Raw genomic sequence first — 18,536 nt, forward strand, 5'->3', positions numbered from 1 at the left:
ACTTAGTGCTGATGTCAAAGCAGGACGATGACATTACGCACAAGAATGGCACTTTTTACGCACGGCTTTAAATCTATCTATAATTCTGTTTTTTGACAGTCAGCTACGTGTGTGTGTGTGTGTGTGTGTGTTCAGTTTTGTTGAATGTTTTGGCCACCTGGATGTATGTTATAGTTTCTCAGGATTAGCTTGTGTCAGACTGTGTGAAATGTCACCACCTGGCGCCTTTCATCCTCACGTGTGGCAGCACTTACAGTCCACACTTAACGCTCCTACAGACACGTGCCAGCAAACAATTAATGAACACATACGCTTTGTTTAGTGAATTTTTCCTTATGTTTATTTACAAAATGACAAATAGAATAAATTAAGGTGCAAAAAAATACTTCTTAAATGACACAACTATCACGATTTGGCCTGTAGAGACAGTAGCAGCACATGATGTGATCATAATAAATTTACAGTATCTACAAATGCATCAGAATTTACAGAAAGCAGGAGGCCTGTGATCAATACATTGCACTGAAAATGTCCTTGTAGGAAGACAACGAACAACACACGCTGTTGTATGAATATTAACCAGCGTGTTAGAGTCAGTAAAAGTTCAGTTTCCTGGTGGTGAAACTGTAGAGATCAGGGCCACGGCCTCCACAAAGACTGGCTGAGCGGGTGGCTCTGGGACGGGCTCTGTTTGCTGGCTCTGCTCGCCACTTTGTGGGGCTGTGGGGGAGTTGTGGTGATGTGGTGTTGTGGATGTGATCCTCCTCGGGTCTGAACACAGCGGGACACGTTTAAGGCAGGCGTGCACAGTTTGTGTCCGGACCGGTGTATCAGCATCCGAAGAATAGATCTGGACGACTTCCTGAGAAGCAGAGAGCTGGAGGAGGAACTGGCGGAGTCAGAGTCTGAACGGGCAAAGCGAGAAGCGAGAGACGCGTCCAGCGCTGCTCCGAGCCACAGGCCTTTCCCCTCAGGTCCCAGGAACTGAGCGGCTCTCTGCAGGCAGGTGGAGAAGCCGTCTTGGAAGGAGTGTTTCTGGCCTCCGCCGCCACCTCCAGCTCTCGTCTCGTCTCCTTTGGCAGTGTTCTGGAGGAAGAGGACTGTGTGTTCCAGTATCTCAGCTTTCTCCACTCTGCGCTGAGTCTCCTCCTATAGGACACAAGCAGAGAGTTAGTAAACCGTTTTCACAGTCCCTACTAAGACGCATTTACTCTTGAAAGATGGACCAACTGACCACCAGAGAGCCATGCGGCCTTTACCTGTCGCTGTAGCAGAAGAGTCTTGAGGCTCTCCAGGCTGCGGTTCATTCTCTCTCTTCGACGTCTCTCCACCTGAGGTTTGAGACTCTGCAGGGAAACAGAAACGAGACAATGAGATTAATGAATTTGATCAAACTACAGGTTAAATTTGCTGCAGAGCGGTGTGCATCTCAGGGTAGACAGTGCAGTTACACGTACCTTTCTTTGGGCTTTTGCGTCCTCGGAGTCCTGAAGCAGTTTCATGATTGTAGTCCAAACACGATCCAGCGGTGACTGCAGCTGCACGGGTCTGTCAGTGAGGGCTGAATGTGACCACACAAGCTTCTGTGAGGCGTTTTAAGCCGGAGGTGGGCGTAACTTTAGGCTCCTCCCCCCACCCTGACCGCACACTTCGTTTCACTCCAGTCACTCAACTCAATTTCACAAAGTTGTTAATGTTTGTAAAACATTCAGTGCTGCAAGTGAACCCCCTCCCTGCTGTTAGACTTCTTCTCCTGTAGTTTGACCGTCTTACACAGTTTAAGTTTGGACACATCAGTGGAAAATGTTATTATAATGTTTTAAAATATTATAATAAAATTGTATTGAATTGAATGTAAACAAATAGATTGATTTTCCACTTAAATTTGTTTTTCTTAGTTAATTTAAACACAAATTTGACAGGGATCTGAACATGAATGCAGACTGAATGGCGCGCCAATAGGACCCTTCACTAATCCTGCAGCCGCACGTGCAGCTCCCCCTGAGTATGAGCGGCACGCGCCTGTGTCAAAGGTGTTACCAGCTCGTGTGACGGTCATTAACATATGTGAGGGAAAGCAACAAACATCCGCCAAAACAGCGTGAGGCTCGGACAAAACGACAGTGGGTGACTCGCGCCATCATGTCGGGGTTCAGGCTGCCTCGAGGCGTGTGGAGCAGAAAAAAACAATCAAGAGAAGTCGAAAACATTTTGAATAGATGCTCATTCAGTGATTCACTGATGACTGAGACTCATACATTCTGTAAAATCTGCAAGAAAGGAAATGCTCGGCGTGCGTAAAATCCTCTCTTTTATGCGAAGCTCTGTAAATGGGTTTCTCTTAATTTGTGGATGAAAAACACAACCAACTAGAAAACGACTGCGCTTAAGCCTGAACGATACTTTCACTCAAAGTGTGTCTCTTAATCTACAAAGAATCTGCAGAGTCTGATGAAAATAACAACTATGTGTCGTGCGTAAAATTCCCTTTTACGCACGGCTCTGCAGATACCTGTGAATTAATGATATTTAAACCAAATGGCGACAGTGTGTGTGTGTGTGTGTGTGTGTGTGTGTGTGTGTAAGATGTCGTTTTGAGAGGCCAGGCGCGTGGGAATCCGAGATCCACCTCTCCTCCAAACACTTTGTTAATGATGTATCGATTCTAACAGGTAATAAAGTGTGAACAGAACTGCCTGCTCCGCGTTCCCATGAGAGAGAGCTGGAGGAGCCACTCCAACGTTTGCCTAAACTAGTGCTGAAGGTTTGATCCCAATACGCATCTCACACCCGTTAAACCAATCTGGATCAACCTGTGCTGGGCTCAGATATTCTCTCTCTTTATACTGCCCATTTTCAAGCAGCAAAAAAAACAAAACAGCGTTTAAATGTCAAATGAAAGACGCGCGTAAAATCTACCTTTTACACGTGACTCTTCAAATGAGCGTCTCATTCAGTCTCATTATTAAAACAAAACTTTACCAACTCTCGCCACAACCTGGACCCATTATTCTGAATATCTTGTGTGCGCGTGGGAACCCGAGAGCCACCCCTCGCCCAACAAGCACGCTTTGTAAACGAAGTATCGGTTTTAACAGGTAATAAAGTGAGGATGAAGCCTCCTGCTCCACGTCCCCGCGATGAGAAAGAGCTGGAGGACACTGTCCCACTGTCACACTTACACACGACATTTGTCTGCACGTTGCTGCGTCAGACGGCAAATGTGAGTCCACTAAACCCCACCATTAATTTATTGCCAATCAGTTTGGAAACGCGTGACCATTTGCCTCACGCCCCACAGTAACATCAAAGCTGTCGATGTTCGTGTATGCTTTCTCATGTAACCATTTTGCGATGGGGGGGAAGAAACACTCAGATCATTCTCTTACAGGTAAAAGTACCAAAATAAAAAGCTAAAAATATAACAAATAAAGTCCTGCATTCAAAACACCGCTCACTGGGACAGGTTTACAGTTTTCTATGAACACTGACAGGGTTTGATCCTGTAATTCTTTCCTAAAGCACATTCACTGTCTTCACTTGTGAGGTTTAACATGAGGCTACAGCATGTCTGAGCTAGATACATTAATGGATATAAGTGAAACTGTAAATATAATATAAAAAGTACAGTGTAGACCTGCTCTATATGAGAAGTGCCTTGAGATAACCTTTGATTTGGCCCTGTATAAATAAAACTGAATTGAATTACTACCAGATTCCCTGTTGTTGCTGCAGCTCTGCAGAGAGATGCACTTGGACCATTTGATTGATTAACTCGGACCTGAGGCTTTGATGACTACTGGTCTAAGTTACATTCAATAAACTGTGAGCCTATTTTTTAAGTAAAAGCACATAAGTATTTTGAGCTAAGTAAAGTACTGCAGAAAATTGTCACATATTTTGCTGATATTTCTACATTTTTTAACACAAATACAAACAGCTTTTTACTGTTGTAACTAGTCTTACATACAGCTCAGTTAGGTGGTTCCCAACCTAGGGGTCAGGACCCTCCAAAGTGTCATAAGGAAATTCTAAGGGATTACAAGAGGAAATAATTCGTTTTTTACTCTTTAATGGATTTAAATACTTTCCTCTGATATTTGACTGAACAGTTGTTTAAATTGAACTGTCTGAGAAGTTTAAAGGGGAAATGTCTCTTTGCTGAAACTGCCAACAGCTCAGATAATGTAACATGACAATGGTCCCCAACTAAACACCAAAGGGTCACATGGTTGGGAGACGCTGGTTTAATCTTAATCTTTTTATTTAAATTCTTAATCTGCAAACTAACTGGTAATTTAACCAACAAATGTAGTGGATGGAAAAAGTTCAAACATCTCTGATATGTAGTGAAGTACACAAATATAAACATACAAGTACTTCACATCTCACTGGCAGTTCTTAGTTACTTTCCACCACTTTCTTTCCAAACGTTATTTGTTCATTGTGTGACAGAGAAATCATCACTGCATGCTCTGTGTTCCCCTTACGATCGCTGTAGATTAGATTATGATTTATCCAGATAATGGCTGCTGTCTGTTCACACACTGAGTGCGGGTGGAGACAGACTCTCCGTGTTATCTGACTCTCTTTGATCTCCTCCACAGACACGCGCAGCAGCTCCAGCAGCACGCGACCACTTCACACCTTATTTAAGAAAAGCTTAACAACTGACTGACTTCACCACAACACACAAGTTATGATGGACGTAGAGTGTTTTGAACTAGTTTTATACATTAAAAGAACTCTTACTTGTCCTTTCCGGCGGCAGACTGAGTCAGGAGGCTGCTGGGTTGAAGATGAGCGTTTTTCCTGCACATTTATTGACGAAGAGCTCCTGGACCATAATCATTCCGGCATGCGCCACCTTAGCCTGGATTTAGGAAGACATGACACAAATATTTCAGGAAAAAAAAAAAAAACTTAGAAAAAAATCACTGAAATAAGTCAAAAAATCCAAGAGTAAGAAAACAAACAAATGTTATGTTCACTTACAGCCTGCAGTGGTTCTCAGGGCTCAGACTCCTGCCGAGTTTCATGCTAATCATTTAATCATTTAACACCTGGGCGCCAATTACGCACATTAAACAAACCTGGTGGAGAAATAAAACCACAGCGTTCACAAGAAACCACACAAAAAAACAGCGGAAATCTCAAACCAGCGCGTTCAGAACACAAACATTGCGATGGGACAATAAAGGAAACATTTAGTAGGGGATTTTTCACTAAAACAGTGAGATGAATCTGAGGTAGAGTCCTGATGAGCTCTGCTGCGTAATTTGCACTTGAATAACAAGTGTGTGTAGCTAGTGTGTGTGTGGGAACCTGAAAGCCCACAGTCCTCCACACACACACTTCTTTTCACGATGTACTAATTCTAACAGATAATAAAAGGAGTCTCGCTTTCCTTGTTCCCACGAGAAAGAGCCAGAAAACTGTCTCCCATGATGCTTCACCACAGTTTCACCCACTAATATAAAACCACGAAGGAGAAGAAAAAGTCCAGATATATTAATAAAGTGCAGCCTCCTTTGGTTTAACATCTGAGAGCTACTTTATCCTAACAGAGCAGATAAACTCATAATCTGACTACATCATTTATTCATCATGTTATTTATTGGCTTTTAAAATGAGTATCTCTATTCCAGTTTCACATAATCCGAATATTGTTTTGTTTCTCCTTCAGAAAACTATCAATAATCAAACTTCTATGACAGAACAAATGACTGGACAGTCCAGACAAAACGCAGCATCTGACAGAGGAACTTCAAAGCGCCACAGGAGGTGTTAAAGACACGTTTTGTTTCCTGTAAACTGACACCGGACACGCGTAGAAAACAAATGGCCTGCGAGCAGCTGGAGGCGACGACGGCGAGAGAATGAATACTAATCATAATGAAAACAGAGGCGGACAGGAGCTCGGCTGGTTGTCAGAAAATTCAACTTTTGATGCATCTCTAATGAGAACACATTTCTTCGTTTGACAGAGACTCCGTAGTTGCATATGATTACAGAAGATGGGCTGATAAAGTGAGGAATCAGGCTGCATTCACAGTAATAAGATACTTTTGGTAACTCTGTAAGACCACCATAGGTTAAAGGAGACATGGTGTACCAGAGCTACACTCTGACACTAATTATGGCTCCTGAAATGGTTAAAACAGTTTGTAATTTAACATTTTTTTGCACTGAATCTTCTGCACAGGCTGCTCTGGGCTGTATTATCTCTTTTCCTCCTTTGGTTTAATCTGAAAAGGCTTTCAACCTAAGTGAATAATGTGTGAACAGGGCTATCTTTGATGTCTTTTGAAGTGAGGACTGCCACTGAACTCTTTCACCTCATGGCCAGACTTCACACCTGGAGGATGTAGCTCTGCAGGAAGCCGTGCTTCACACCTCTGACTCCCAACTAAAAAGAGCTGTCAAAGGCAGCTCATACAAAAGACCAGCAGAGTGCATGTAACTTTAAAAAGACTCACTGACACCAGTGTGTTTCCATTTTAAGAAATGTTTTTATTTTTTTTTATAAAAAAGAATACTGCTCACCATAGGGAGTCAGCCAGAATAAATTAGTGTGCAAAATAGACAAGATATATATTCAAAGAGAATACAAGTTATATTGTACACAGAGCCACAGATGTCATTCATGCCAGCAGACATCATGGCACTCAGGTGAACGTGAGGGGCTGCGTGGGGCTCTCCCAGCCTCGAACCCTGAGGTCCCACACCTGGAAATGTGATGGATGGACACTCAATCATTATCCACTTCAGTATCACACTCTGGAATCATGATAGTGGGTGTACCAGAGGGTTTTTCTTAGCAGTATATGAAGGAGGAGGCAGACTCTTCAGCTCCATAATACTCACCTCTAAACTCGCTCTCCAGCACAGCAGCAGTCCCGGGCCGAACGGCTCGGCTCAGCCGCATGGTCCAGCTCCAGTCTGTCCCAGTCTGGGAGAGTCCCTGTGCCTGTCAGCAGAATAGATGGCTGCCCCACTGACTGCGCTCATTCAGAGGCATTAAACAAGAGTAGTGAGTCAACCCTGTCACACATACAGCACATGTACAAATGAGATTTTTACATTATTTACAGGCTTGGAGGTTGTGGGTGAATACCAACACTGTTATGAGTTATCAAAGACCATTGTTCGCAAGACTACAATGCAGATAGGGAACAATACAGGTGGCACCAGTGAATTTTAATCAGTTGTTAGAGTCATTAAAAGTTCAGGTTCAGAGGTCGCTGCCTGACGATCAGGGCCAGGGCCTCCACAAAGTCTGGCTGACCGGGCAGCTCTGGGTCGGGCTCTGTTTGCTTGCTCGACTCGCCACCCTGATCTCAAGCTGACTCTGTTTCTGAGGCTTTCGGGGAACTCTGGGGAACCCTTGCTGGACTGGCTGTCGGTAAGGGTGAGCAAAACCGTTCACGCCGAAGGCTCGCGTATGCAGTCTGTGCTTAGACTTCTGCCTGAGCATCTGAAGAATGGACTTTGTCTGTGGCAGAGAGCTGGAGGAGGAACTGGCCTCGGTTCTCCTTTGGATGCTGGCGGAGTCAGAGTCTGAACGGGCAAAGCGAGAAGCAAAAGATGCGTCCAGCGCTGCTCCGAGCCACAGGCCTTTCCCCTCAGGTCCCAGGAACTGAGCGGCTCTCTGCAGGCAGGTGGAGAAGCCGTCTTGGAAGGAGTGTTTCTGGCCTCCGCCGCCACCTCCAGCTCTCGTTTTGTCTCCTTTGGCAGTGTTCTGGAGGAAGAGGACTGTGTGTTCCAGTATCTCAGCTTTCTCCACTCTTTGCTGAGTCCCACCCTGCAAGAAAGATTCAATATGAGTTCATGGAGTCTCCTGCAGTAAAAGGGATTTTTAATCATATGCATATCCTTAAATGTCATCAGAGTTCTTATATTTGATACCATGCTCCCTCAGTAGGTCAGTATTCTTAATTTCCTCACAAAACAACATAGTAGTCGGTACTTGAGATGTGAGACAGCTCAGGTTTGTACTGCATAAAATCTTCTCAATGTCTACAAATGCACTCAAAGTTTTTTTTTGTTTGTTTTTACCAGTTGTGGTGGTTCCTGCAGCAACATGGATCTGAGACGCTCCAGACTGCGGTTCATCCTCTCCCTTCGACGTTTCTCCACCTGAGATTTTATGAACTAGAAGGAAAAGAAAGAAAACAATGTTAGGATGACCCAAATGTAATTCAGTTTTATTTACTCTGATTAAAAAGTTTCTCTTCCAACACTGAGGTCAATTGATTTTTGGGACATTTAGTGTAGAATGGCTCCTACTTTCATCTCTAAAACAGTGTAATTTCAAAAAAATAATTTTAACAGTTGTGCCTGAGTAAAAACAGCAGTTGTTGTATAATCGTATTTTACCTTTCTGTCGTTTGTTGCATCCTCAGTTTCCTGTAACAGTTTCATAGTAGCTGATGGTCCAATGTTGTCTGTCCTCATCCAGTGGTCAGAGAAGCTCCTTCACAGTTCGCAGCTGATCAGGTAATGAAGGCTCAAGTCCCAGAGTGCTTCTTTTACCTCCTCCCGGCGAGCCCCCCCAGGCTCCTCCTACTGCACCTCCCAGATTTTACGATCCGTCCCCCATCCACCCCAGCCACGCACCAACCCCCTCCTCACTCCCACCGTTTGTTACATCCAGTGCAGTACATTTAAAAATAAATTAAATATATTCATCATCCAATGTATTTATCTGAAGCCTCGTTGTGCTTAAGACACGCAAAAAGACAGAAGTTTATGAAATGAATATTACGCGCAAACCCGTGCGTAAAAACGCGTGCGTAAAATTACAGGAAAGTACAGGGTTTAAAATGTTACCATTTAATCTAGAAAATTTTAGTTTGAATTTGTTTCCTTTTGAATGAAATCAGTCGTACTTAATGTGAAAATGCTGGAAAGTGGTAACCTCTCTAATGAATGAATTTGAACCATCTTTTCCTCTGATACCAGATTAAATTGCAGTTTTACAGACAAAGTGCTCTGTAGTTTAACCTGCATGACTTTACAGGAGATTTATGGGAATTCAGGTATTACTTTTTGTAGTATAAAACTTAATTCTTCACGAATCTTGTCATGGTTAGTTGTCATAGTTAACACGGACCAATTGAAAACTAATTCAGAGTCATAATAATTTTAGTTTGGGGATTTCCTGATGTGCTTTTATTTTTATTTTATTTTATCACGTTAGAGATTTTCAGGTTTTCTGATTGTATGTTTTCAGCAGCCTGGTAAAAGACTGGACAACACAGAGATTTGGATGAGGTGAAATCATGACAAGCTGCACCACTGGGAGCACATGGACCATTTGTGTTGCTGCACCATTTGAGGTGCGAGTTACTGTATGAGTTGACACTTCAATCCATCTGTTTATTAATCCAACAAAACCTGTGACATATCTCCTCCACGGCAAAACCTTCAGAGTTAAAGCCTGCCTACTTCTTACTGCGTCCATCTCATGTGTTAGACTTCGGCCTTTTCTTTTTCTTTTTTTTTCTCTTAAATGCTCCGTCTTTATTTTCTCTCGTTTCTATTAATATAAATCGTGCGCTCACTTACGGCGAGTGCCGACACCTCGCCGTTCACACTTGGCGCCTTTGCATTTGCTAGTCGGTCCGCAGGGTGGAGGTGTAACAGTGGTTAACATTTTGCATTAACACCTCCGTGTCACAATAGGCCACGCGTGCCATTTGGACCGCTGCCTCGTGCTGGCGCCCCGTTTAGTGCCGCAGTTCGTCTGCATTTGCGTGTGAAAACCCTTTGATGCTTGCTGGCGACCGTGGGAAAGACGGGTGACAAGTGACGACGCACACGTGACAATTTTTTTTTTGTTTCAGCATTTGAAGCCAGTTGCGGTTCTCAAACTGGAGACCGCGGACCTTCGGGGGTCCTAAACTGATGCTGATTAATTAACAGTCCTTAATTACATTATGGCAGGAGCACATGGTTTTAATCCTATTGTGTTTAACTCCACGGGTCACAGCAATTTATCTCAGCTTCACCGTTTGGTTTAAGGAGCAACATGTGCGTAAAACAGCCCCATGTAATAAAAAACCAACTCCCTGTAGAGCAAAGAAACATACAAATAAACAAATTTCAAGGAGTTGGTTGTATTTGGTCAAAATGAGTTTGTTTCAATATTTATATTTTCCAGTTATTTGCATTCTGTGCCTGAACAGATGGATGAAAACAGGCTAATATCAGGTGATTAATCCATGTTTGTAACGGTCTGTTTGCAATGACCTCCTCCATACAGACCAATGAGGATCTGCAAGGTCTGGCAATTCAGTTTCAGAATGATTTACAGTACTAAAAAAATGTAGGCACTAAAAGTGAAGTGAGAATGATTCAATGATAGTGCCATGAATACTTTTTATCCATGAGTTCACCTCATACAATCAGTATCTGCCCATTCTCTCTACACCTGCACATAATTTTTCAAGATACCTGACAGGTAGGTTGTTGTTAACATCTTGGAGAAACTGCCACATTTTCCATGGAAAGACTGACTGCATGATGCTGACATCAGGGCTCTGTGGAGACTGTAGCATCTGTTCTTGTCTCTGAAGATAGTAAACCGTCCATTATTATCTGGAAAGACACATTTCTGTTCATTTCAGTACTGCAAAATAAATTCCATTCACCTCCATAGCATTGGGGTGAAGAAAGGAAAAGCATCAAAACCATTCAACAGCTTTTAGGGATTTAACAATTCTGAAACAGAGACCAAAACCTCAACACAAACCTCCACAATCTTGTATCATGATACAGGAAAACAGAACTGAGATCATCACGATGAAGTGATCAAACCTGCGGTAAAAGAAGATTCACATTCAAGTCAGCAATTTTGGAACATTTAAAAGAAGCTGAGGTATGAGCCAAACCCCTAATGACAAACTACCGTTAGTGAAGTGAAATCTTTGGAGTCCCCAGACTCAACATAAACCTGGACTGATCACCAGCTGGTTGTGAATACAGAGAGTCTTTATTGTAAAAGAGGTAGAGAGAATACAGGTGTTTCACTGTACAGAAAAAAGACAGCACTGTTGATATACTCATTCAAACCATTAATATGGACTCAAGCACACCTCATTCATTTTACAGGACATAAGCCCGGTAGAAAAAAAAACAAACAAACAAAACAGAGAAACAAACACACAAAATCTTTGGATTTTTCTCTATTGCCCTCTCATTCACTAAATGCATTCTCTCTTTCTGAGCTGTTAAAATGAAAACAGTTGTAGCACTAATAATAAAACAGCAATAATATTAATCATAATGATATAGTGTGCTAAAAACAATGATAATGCAGTCCCACCCCTCCCCGTCCCCTTCCCAACCACAAACACACCTCTGTAACATGTCAAAAGTAGTGGAAAACAAACCCTACAACCCCAATAATAAAACCACACTTGCATGCACACAACACACACACATTTTCACTCTACCATCCGTGCACTCAGCGAATCATTCAAACATAATAATGACTGACGCTGAGCGATAAGAAAAGAAAAAAACAAACAAACAAAAAAAACAACATCCATTTAAAAATAATCAAACCAAACAAACATACAAAAATAACTGCAGCCAAGTGGGAAGTGTGATATCATTCTTTCTGTCTTTTCCGTCGTCAATCTTTCCGTCGCTGTCGTTCTGTGCCAGTGGGCGGGGCAATCAGTCAGAGTTTTCCGAGTGGTCGCTATGGGGCGAGGTGCCGGGTGGGGGCGAGTTTCGACCCTGCCAGTTCCCGTTCGCCTGAAAGTTCAAAAGAAATACAAATAAATAAACACAAAGGGTGTCAGAGGGCAACGTGTGAAGGATATCTGCAGTAAAACACCTACAATTTCAGCCCCTTGACCAAGAATGGTGGAAAACTCCCAACTATTCTACACAACCTCAAGATGTTTTGGATTAATTTAATGATTTTTGCACAGCCACCAGTGACAGTGATAGATCAACTTGAACAGACATGAAACTAAAGCTACCTCCTCATGAATATGTTTTCATTTAAAACTCTGGGCATGCATACGCTGGAGTTAACAGGAAGCAGATCGTCTTCTCTGCAGCTGTTTGCAAAAAAATCTGTAATGAAGAAGTGACTGATAAGATCCAGTCAGGAAGCGAACATGCTTGTCTGCATCGTCGTTTCCAAAAGTCTGTTTCTGCTCGTCCAGACTGAAACACAACCCCGGAGTTTCCAAACTAAAACGCGGCCAGCAGCGTCACCAAAAGTCTCAATTTTAGGGCCTCAAAAACTGTGGAGTAGTGAGGACACCAGATGTAAACAGTATCTAACCCATCAGATTAGGCTTCATTTTGCCAAACTTATATTACATTTAAAGATAATACCATTGACAGCAACTCGTCTTTGTAGGTGTTCTTTGGAAATTTTAAAACCCACGACCTTGACTTTGGGTTCTGACAAGCAAAATTAGGTTGTTTTGTTTTTGGATCAACAAGTAGCTGTTAAGCAGCTGGGTGTCAAATTCCCGGATGTCTGATTTTCGCGACAGTACTTTAACACATCTACACCAACAGAAAGCTGACGGTCTCTAATTAACAGCTGCATTACAGTGTGATGACAATGCTGAGTTTGACAAACTGTAACAATGACCTCTTTGACACAGGTTTCAAATCTCTCAAGAGTTGATTTTCATAGCTGACTCAAATAAATGGAAACTAAAGCCTGTCTGGAACAAAGCTGATAATATTACAGGACAATAGCTAACAGTAAAAAACAATGTCAGACTAATGCACACAAGATAAAACACATAAGGTGGGTATAAAACAATTAAACATGAATGCAATAACTTAAATAAATAAAAATAACCATGACATGTTTCTGACTCCCCTAGTGAGAGGGAGGCTGCAGAGTGAGGGGGACTCGTTCAGCTAACGACCCCACATTCAGCACCTGCAGCGCCCAGGTGGAGGGGCTGTCACACTACCTCATAACTAAATTACCTGCATGCCCATTTGGTAGGCGGACTGCTCGCCATTCACAGGAGGAACCCCAAGGAACAGGTCAGCTGACCCAGACAGAGAGAAGGACCCAGACCCTGAAGAAAAAAACAAAAAGGCAACATCAGTACTCAGACGTTTCATGCAAAACATTTATAATCCTGTTTTTGTAGCAGTTGGGAGTAATAATGCAGCAGACCTGTTCAAAAACACATCAACATTTAGACGAATATTCTGACACTGTTTCCTCGTCGTCTGCGGCGGCTTTATGAACGCCAGTTACGTCAGCCTCAAGTTATACATTGAGTTCAGAAGGGCAGCTCATCGAGTCTATCAACAAGTGCTGGGTGGAGATGAGCTGAATCAGAGGGTGGAAAATAACAACGTATTTCGCTGCCTCAGGGCATACTGCAGCTTTCGTTCTCTTGTAGTACCTGTGGAGTTGGGAGTGTGCGGGGAATCATCGCCCTGTCTGGCCCCCAAGGCTGTCTTCATCGCATAGAGGTTGGCCTCTTCTTGGAATTTGCCAATGTTTTTCTTGTAGCGGATTCTCTTGTTGCCAAACCAGTTGGAGACCTGGTAGAAAAAAAGGGGGATACTCAATATATAGCCTTGGTTTCTCTTTAAGACTGACTAATACCAGATACTGATTGTTCAATTACACAAAAACCCAATTACACACTCACAACTTCTTGTTCCTACAAGTACAGGTGATTTACCTGAGAGACAGTGATTCCACACTGTTTGGCGAGTTCCTCTTTGGCTTCTTCACTGGGGTAGGGGTTGGACAGGTGGGAGTAGAAATACTCATTCAGCACCTCTGTGGCCTGTTTGCTGAAGTTACGCCTCTTGCGTCTGATGAGAGGAAAAAAAGCAGGTGATGAATGTTGGAAAAAAAACAACAGTGATTTTATTTTGTTAGTGATAATGTTTTTGTCATAGTTGGTATTTGGTTCCCACACCCTTTATGTCCACTCACACATACAGATTTAAATGGCTGTTATGTAAAGAGAATATGCTTCACAAAAATAAATATACATTTCACCTGGAAGTATGTGCGAATGATAAGATGTAAGATGCATTAATATAGCATCATAATTTCACAGTTAACCCACACTAGTTATATACACTGTTAATATTTGGTTGAAACACAAATAGCACTTGTCAAATTAGGAAACGTATCATCATTTTGAATCATTCATCAGTGAGAATCCAAGCTTACTACTTCAAAGACAGACTTTCAGTACAGCATTTCTTTAAGCAAAGAAAACAAAAAAAATCCAACCACACACACCCACCTGGCATCGAGGAAGCGGGACCTCAGGATCATGACTGCCTCACAAGTGCTCTGCTTCAGCTGAGTCTGGATCGAGCTGAACTTGCGGTGGATGATGGCCACCATGCGTTCTATCTCCCGCGGGGTCACGGGCCGCGTACGCGACTGCTCCCTCAGCAGGTTCATCACATGGGTGGTGAACTCAGTGCACGCCTGGGCAGGGCGAGCATAAGAGGACAGGCAGTGAAGGAGTGAAACGTGCAAAGCAAGCGAAGCTATGCATATTATTTTAAATTGGTTTACCATGATTTGGTTTTTATGCGGCATAGTTTTGTTGAAAATTGCTGATGTTATTGTTCTGGTTAATAAGTTAATACACTCTGTAGCCACTTTATTAGGTACAATTATACAACCTAATGTGATTCAATACAACAGCTCCACCAAAAATATAAGTTTATGACGTTCAAGCTTTGTTGATATTGGTACTGTGTAAATTAAATTATAGGTTTATCACTGGGATCGTAGTTAAGGGAGAGGTTGTTAAGGTTTGAACTTATCTGTGCAAAGGGGTAGAATATTAGAAACACCTCTAAATATACAGTATAAACGTGTATAAGCATAATTACTGAAGTGCTTTGCATATTTTGTTTGTCCCACTTGTAAATTCAGCACCTAAAGGCACCATAAAGCACCTTACCCCTATACAACTCTACAGAGGAAGGGTCACTGTTAACACTTGTATTATAATGATACTTGGAAAATGTATAATACAATGCATTTTCCAAGTCTCATTATAATGGAGGATTTCTGGACTGATTTGAGTATTTTGAATAACAGCACACATTAGACCTTTAGAGTAGGCTGAAATTTGTGTTGCTTCTAAAAATGCCTTCTCTCATAACAGATATGGAACTGGTGTGATTTCCTTGGAAAAGAAAAATAATGTGCTGTGAACTCCAGACCTAACATGCCAATGGATTACGCTTCTGGCGAGCGGCTTTAGTGGAAGCAAGCGTGCACAGGCAATGTCAGCGCTCATCTCCTGTTGCGACACGATACCTGCTCATACTTCTCCAGCTCAGTGTGGTAGATACTGCGAATCTGGCTCAACTTGCTTTTGTAGTCAGAGTGCTCGAGCGAGCTGTCAGGTGACATCCCTCCCGAGCTGGTGGCCGCAGACACGGCAGCAGCAGCACCGCCGCCTTTCTCTGGCCCCGCCACACCCTCCGCCAACAACATGTTGTCCAATCGCACCAGCTGAGGGTCCTGAGGCTCCTCCTCCTGGGCGTTCCTCATTGACAGGCCTGTAAAGAAGACAAATGTCAGTGTCTACTGGCTTTGTTTGAGAAATGCTGACAGAAAAATGTAACTATGTAAAGGTACACAATACACTTCCATCCAAATAAATGAAAGTACTAAAAGTACTTAAAGCCTGTAACACTAACAGATTCAACCATACATTCCCTGTGTCAGTGCACCTCCTGGTTCACTTTTTAAACTTTCAACAGAGACACTGATGTGCTGTGTTTATGAGAGGTCGTTAATCTATCTGACATCAGCTTGTTTATTGATACGCTCTCATACACTGTTTACAGCTTGTAATTTCTTTGCTCAATATTTATTTACTACCCATGTCAGAACATCCTGTTTTGCAGCTGAGTGAGGGGCCACTGTGTTGAAGTGAAAGTGACAGCATCTTGTAACAGCATTTCTAGTGGAGTTTTAAAACTTTGAATCAGTTTTAAAGAACGGCTTGACACTGTCTTTTCTAGCATGAATGAAATCCAGGCTTCAGCAGGGTTCACCAAGTTAAATTTTAGATATTTTACAGACCTTTTCAATGATTATATGACCTATAATGAGTTACTTTTTCAAAATGTTTTTTCAGTACTTCCCAGGAGCATATGGGAATAATCTCTCTCTGTCTAGACATGGAAAACCAGAGGAAAATCAATGGATGGATCAATCAAAGGAATTAAGTTAATTTAAGTTTTTGCTGCATTCGACAATTACCCATGAGCCTTGAACTCCCTAATTAGTAACAGTGTTTGCTACAGGTCTGATGGTGCTGACTGAAACTCATTTTAAAAAAAAACTCATAAAAAAGAACTGAGCAACCTCCTGCAGCAAAACCTGTAGTGGAAATTTCACTTTCTTACTTTTTATAAGTGTGTAATGTCTCCGCAAAGCCCACCATATACACAAAAACTAACATTACTGCTTATATTAGGCTTGTGGTCATCTAAAACATTCAATACCTTATAAGGCCTTTACTTATACTAGACCTGTAGAAACCCTGAAAATAATGAACCAACCAGCAACCTGTAATGTGTATTGTATTGCCCTGTAGGCATAGCATGTCTGTTTATGCAGCTGCTGTCTTTTGTCTCTAATTTTATGCCGAATTGAAGCAGTCTAGTGATGTTTATCTTTCTGTCAGTTTGTTTTTGACATTGCAAGTAAGAACATTGAGAGTTACTGACAAACAGAGTTGTTATATATATGTATGTGTATGTGTATGTGTGTATGTGTGTGCGCGCTTGGCCAGTGAACTTGTTTATGATATTATCGGCTACTGATGACACACTGTCAACACAGTCTAATAAAACTGTAATATTCTAGGAGCCCGCTGCACATCAAAACAAAATTAAATGCACGATGACTAACAGTGAGAACATAACAAAACTCGTATTAAATAACATTAACATACCAGTTTTTTCCTTGATCTCGCACAAAACGCTGAACAACGCAGGTTTCATTCGATGACAGTTGAGTGCATGTTTCCTGTACATTAAGAACGAAAAAAGACACAACAGACTGAGTGTAAGCGGCGAAAGAGAGGAAACATTCAAATCGACCAAAACAAAAACACAAATTGAGTGACAGACCAACTACCGTTAGCATGGCTAAGTTAGCAAACGTTAGCTTGTGGCTAGCTATGAGCTAAGCACCTGCTCACTCGTAAGCTGTCTATAAACGGTACTCAGCATGATATGTCATATTGACATTTGTTTGCTATAGATTTAAACCTTAAAATGTGTACGAAAAGTCGTTTTGACGTTTACATGAGCGCTAGCTACTTGTTAGCTACCTATTGTAGCCTTAGCTAGTTAGCCTTGTTAGCGCAGCTTAGCAGGCTAACAATGGCTACGTTTCAAACCAACGCTGCTAAAAGAAATACGTGTTTGTAAATGTGAGAGCAAAGAGACAATAAGCATTGGCTAATATCATATTAATCCGAAGTGGCTGTGACAAAAGCAACTTTGTTTTCGTTAGCAACCGCGAGCTAATTAGTTAGCCGCAGGCTAAATAATCTAAACAATAGATTGAAGTTCAGGAAACTTTGCCTCTACCAGCCGGAGTCGACAAAGCGGCAAAACAAAAAACAGCCGCAGCGTCATTAACCTTAAAAATAAAAATAATAAAATCAAAGTTGTCACTAACTTTGCTTGTGCCTCGTCCAAACTTTGGTCGGTGATGGTCATTATTTGCTGCAGTATGTCACCAATATCTCTGCGGGTTTCATGTCCGTTTTCCGTGCCCTCGAGGCCCGAGTCGCCCCCGTCGGACCGGTGCTGGGAAGGTTGATGAACCGAGTTGAGCGCATGCATCCCGGGGTGGCCGCTCATGCCGAGTCCCCGGCCGTTGGAGGGCCCATTGCCTGTCAGAGGCTGCTGCTGCAACATCTTCAGCGACGCACAGTGGCGACGACTGCTGCCCAACTGTGCTCACAGACACACACCACGACCAGATCCGATGCATCGCACAAAGCAGGGTCCCCTAGCGATTGACAGGAAAAGGTACAAGCCATGTAAACACACAGGCTGCAGCGCGTGATAGACAACGCTTATGTGTGGCGGCAGAGGAGTAAACATTGCAAGGTTGACTGTAACCACAACAACAAAACATCTGCATGCCCTGCATTTTCAGAAAGCTGAAAAGTGTGTGTGTGTGTGTGTGTGTGTGTGTGTCTGCGCGCGCGCTTGTGTCTGTGTATGTGTGTGTGAATGTGTGCATAACATAAGAAATAAGGTCTAACTAAATAACATGTAGATAATGTGCTCTGTTGCCATCCTGCTTGTGCTATAAGCCTGGTTACAAGCACACAGATAGATGAAGATATATTTTAATATATTTTAATTTCTCGGGTTTAAAGTAATAATGTCACTTAGCTTCTCTCACTTGCTGGAGTCTACTTCTCCTTTTAGCTGCAAGTCAACAGGATGTGAGCCAAAACCACAGCCTTGTCAGAAAAACTGTGCGCCTGTTTCAACATGTTGCAGTTGGG

At 42.4% G+C, this 18,536-nt stretch overlaps 3 protein-coding genes across 6 annotated transcripts; all 3 read right to left on the reverse strand.

Moving 5' to 3' along the window:
• Positions 1–307: 307 nt before the first annotated feature.
• Positions 308–5,130, reverse strand: LOC108899456 (transcription factor HES-7). 2 transcript variants are annotated; one of them, XM_018699892.2, is made up of 5 exons: positions 4,996–5,130; positions 4,753–4,873; positions 1,458–1,548; positions 1,260–1,346; positions 308–1,149 (listed from the first exon to the last, which is right to left on the reverse strand). In XM_018699892.2, the coding sequence occupies exons 2-5, from the start codon at positions 4,818–4,820 to the stop codon at positions 634–636; spliced, it is 762 nt and encodes a 253-aa protein (XP_018555408.1). In that variant the 5' UTR covers positions 4,821–4,873; positions 4,996–5,130; the 3' UTR covers positions 308–633. The 2 variants fall into 2 exon arrangements, with proteins under 2 accessions (XP_018555408.1, XP_018555409.1); XM_018699893.2 differs by lacking the exon at positions 4,996–5,130 and having other exon boundaries at positions 1,458–1,561.
• A 1,078-nt stretch (positions 5,131–6,208) lies between these two features.
• On the reverse strand, positions 6,209–10,848 carry LOC108899457 (transcription factor HES-2). 3 transcript variants are annotated; one of them, XR_007814631.1, is made up of 4 exons: positions 8,380–10,848; positions 8,059–8,154; positions 6,868–7,804; positions 6,212–6,728 (listed from the first exon to the last, which is right to left on the reverse strand). XR_007814631.1 is itself a non-coding variant. In XM_051076083.1 (3 exons), the coding sequence occupies exons 1-3, from the start codon at positions 8,455–8,457 to the stop codon at positions 7,256–7,258; spliced, it is 723 nt and encodes a 240-aa protein (XP_050932040.1). In that variant the 5' UTR covers positions 8,458–10,848; the 3' UTR covers positions 6,209–7,255. The 3 variants fall into 3 exon arrangements, 1 of the variants encoding a protein (XP_050932040.1); XM_051076083.1 differs by having other exon boundaries at positions 6,209–7,804; XR_007814632.1 differs by lacking the exon at positions 8,380–10,848 and having other exon boundaries at positions 6,211–6,728; positions 8,059–8,373.
• Positions 10,849–10,977: 129 nt separating this feature from the next.
• pbx2 (pre-B-cell leukemia homeobox 2) lies at positions 10,978–18,399 on the reverse strand. The gene is made up of 8 exons (XM_018699890.2): positions 17,693–18,399; positions 16,959–17,032; positions 15,308–15,552; positions 14,271–14,461; positions 13,692–13,827; positions 13,407–13,548; positions 12,976–13,070; positions 10,978–11,766 (listed from the first exon to the last, which is right to left on the reverse strand). Exons 1-8 carry the CDS (start codon positions 17,932–17,934, stop codon positions 11,686–11,688), a joined length of 1,206 nt encoding a protein of 401 aa, XP_018555406.1. The 5' UTR covers positions 17,935–18,399; the 3' UTR covers positions 10,978–11,685.
• Positions 18,400–18,536: the final 137 nt, after the last annotated feature.

Source organism: Lates calcarifer, linkage group LG15 (assembly GCF_001640805.2).
Source record: "Lates calcarifer isolate ASB-BC8 linkage group LG15, TLL_Latcal_v3, whole genome shotgun sequence".
NCBI lineage: Eukaryota > Metazoa > Chordata > Actinopteri > Centropomidae > Lates > Lates calcarifer.

Excerpts from the sequence above, each read along its gene's own strand:
- LOC108899456 (XM_018699892.2), bottom strand. The coding sequence starts at position 4,820 with ATGTGCAGGAAAAACGCTCATCTTCAACCCAGCAGCCTCCTGACTCAG. Across the intron at positions 1,549-4,752 it reads TCTGCCGCCGGAAAGGACAA|ACCCGTGCAGCTGCAGTCAC; the intron begins GTAAGAGTTCTT and ends CCTCACTGACAG. Across the intron at positions 1,347-1,457 it reads ACGCAAAAGCCCAAAGAAAG|AGTCTCAAACCTCAGGTGGA; the intron begins GTACGTGTAACT and ends GTTTCCCTGCAG.
- LOC108899457 (XM_051076083.1), bottom strand. The coding sequence starts at position 8,457 with ATGAGGACAGACAACATTGGACCATCAGCTACTATGAAACTGTTACAG. Across the intron at positions 8,155-8,379 it reads ATGCAACAAACGACAGAAAG|TTCATAAAATCTCAGGTGGA; the intron begins GTAAAATACGAT and ends TTTTCCTTCTAG. Across the intron at positions 7,805-8,058 it reads TGCAGGAACCACCACAACTG|GGTGGGACTCAGCAAAGAGT; the intron begins GTAAAAACAAAC and ends TCTTTCTTGCAG.
- pbx2 (XM_018699890.2), bottom strand. The coding sequence starts at position 17,934 with ATGTTGCAGCAGCAGCCTCTGACAGGCAATGGGCCCTCCAACGGCCGG. Across the intron at positions 13,549-13,691 it reads GTGGAATCACTGTCTCTCAG|GTCTCCAACTGGTTTGGCAA; the intron begins GTAAATCACCTG and ends TTTTTCTACCAG. Across the intron at positions 13,071-13,406 it reads GCACACTCCCAACTCCACAG|GGTCTGGGTCCTTCTCTCTG; the intron begins GTACTACAAGAG and ends TTTTTTCTTCAG.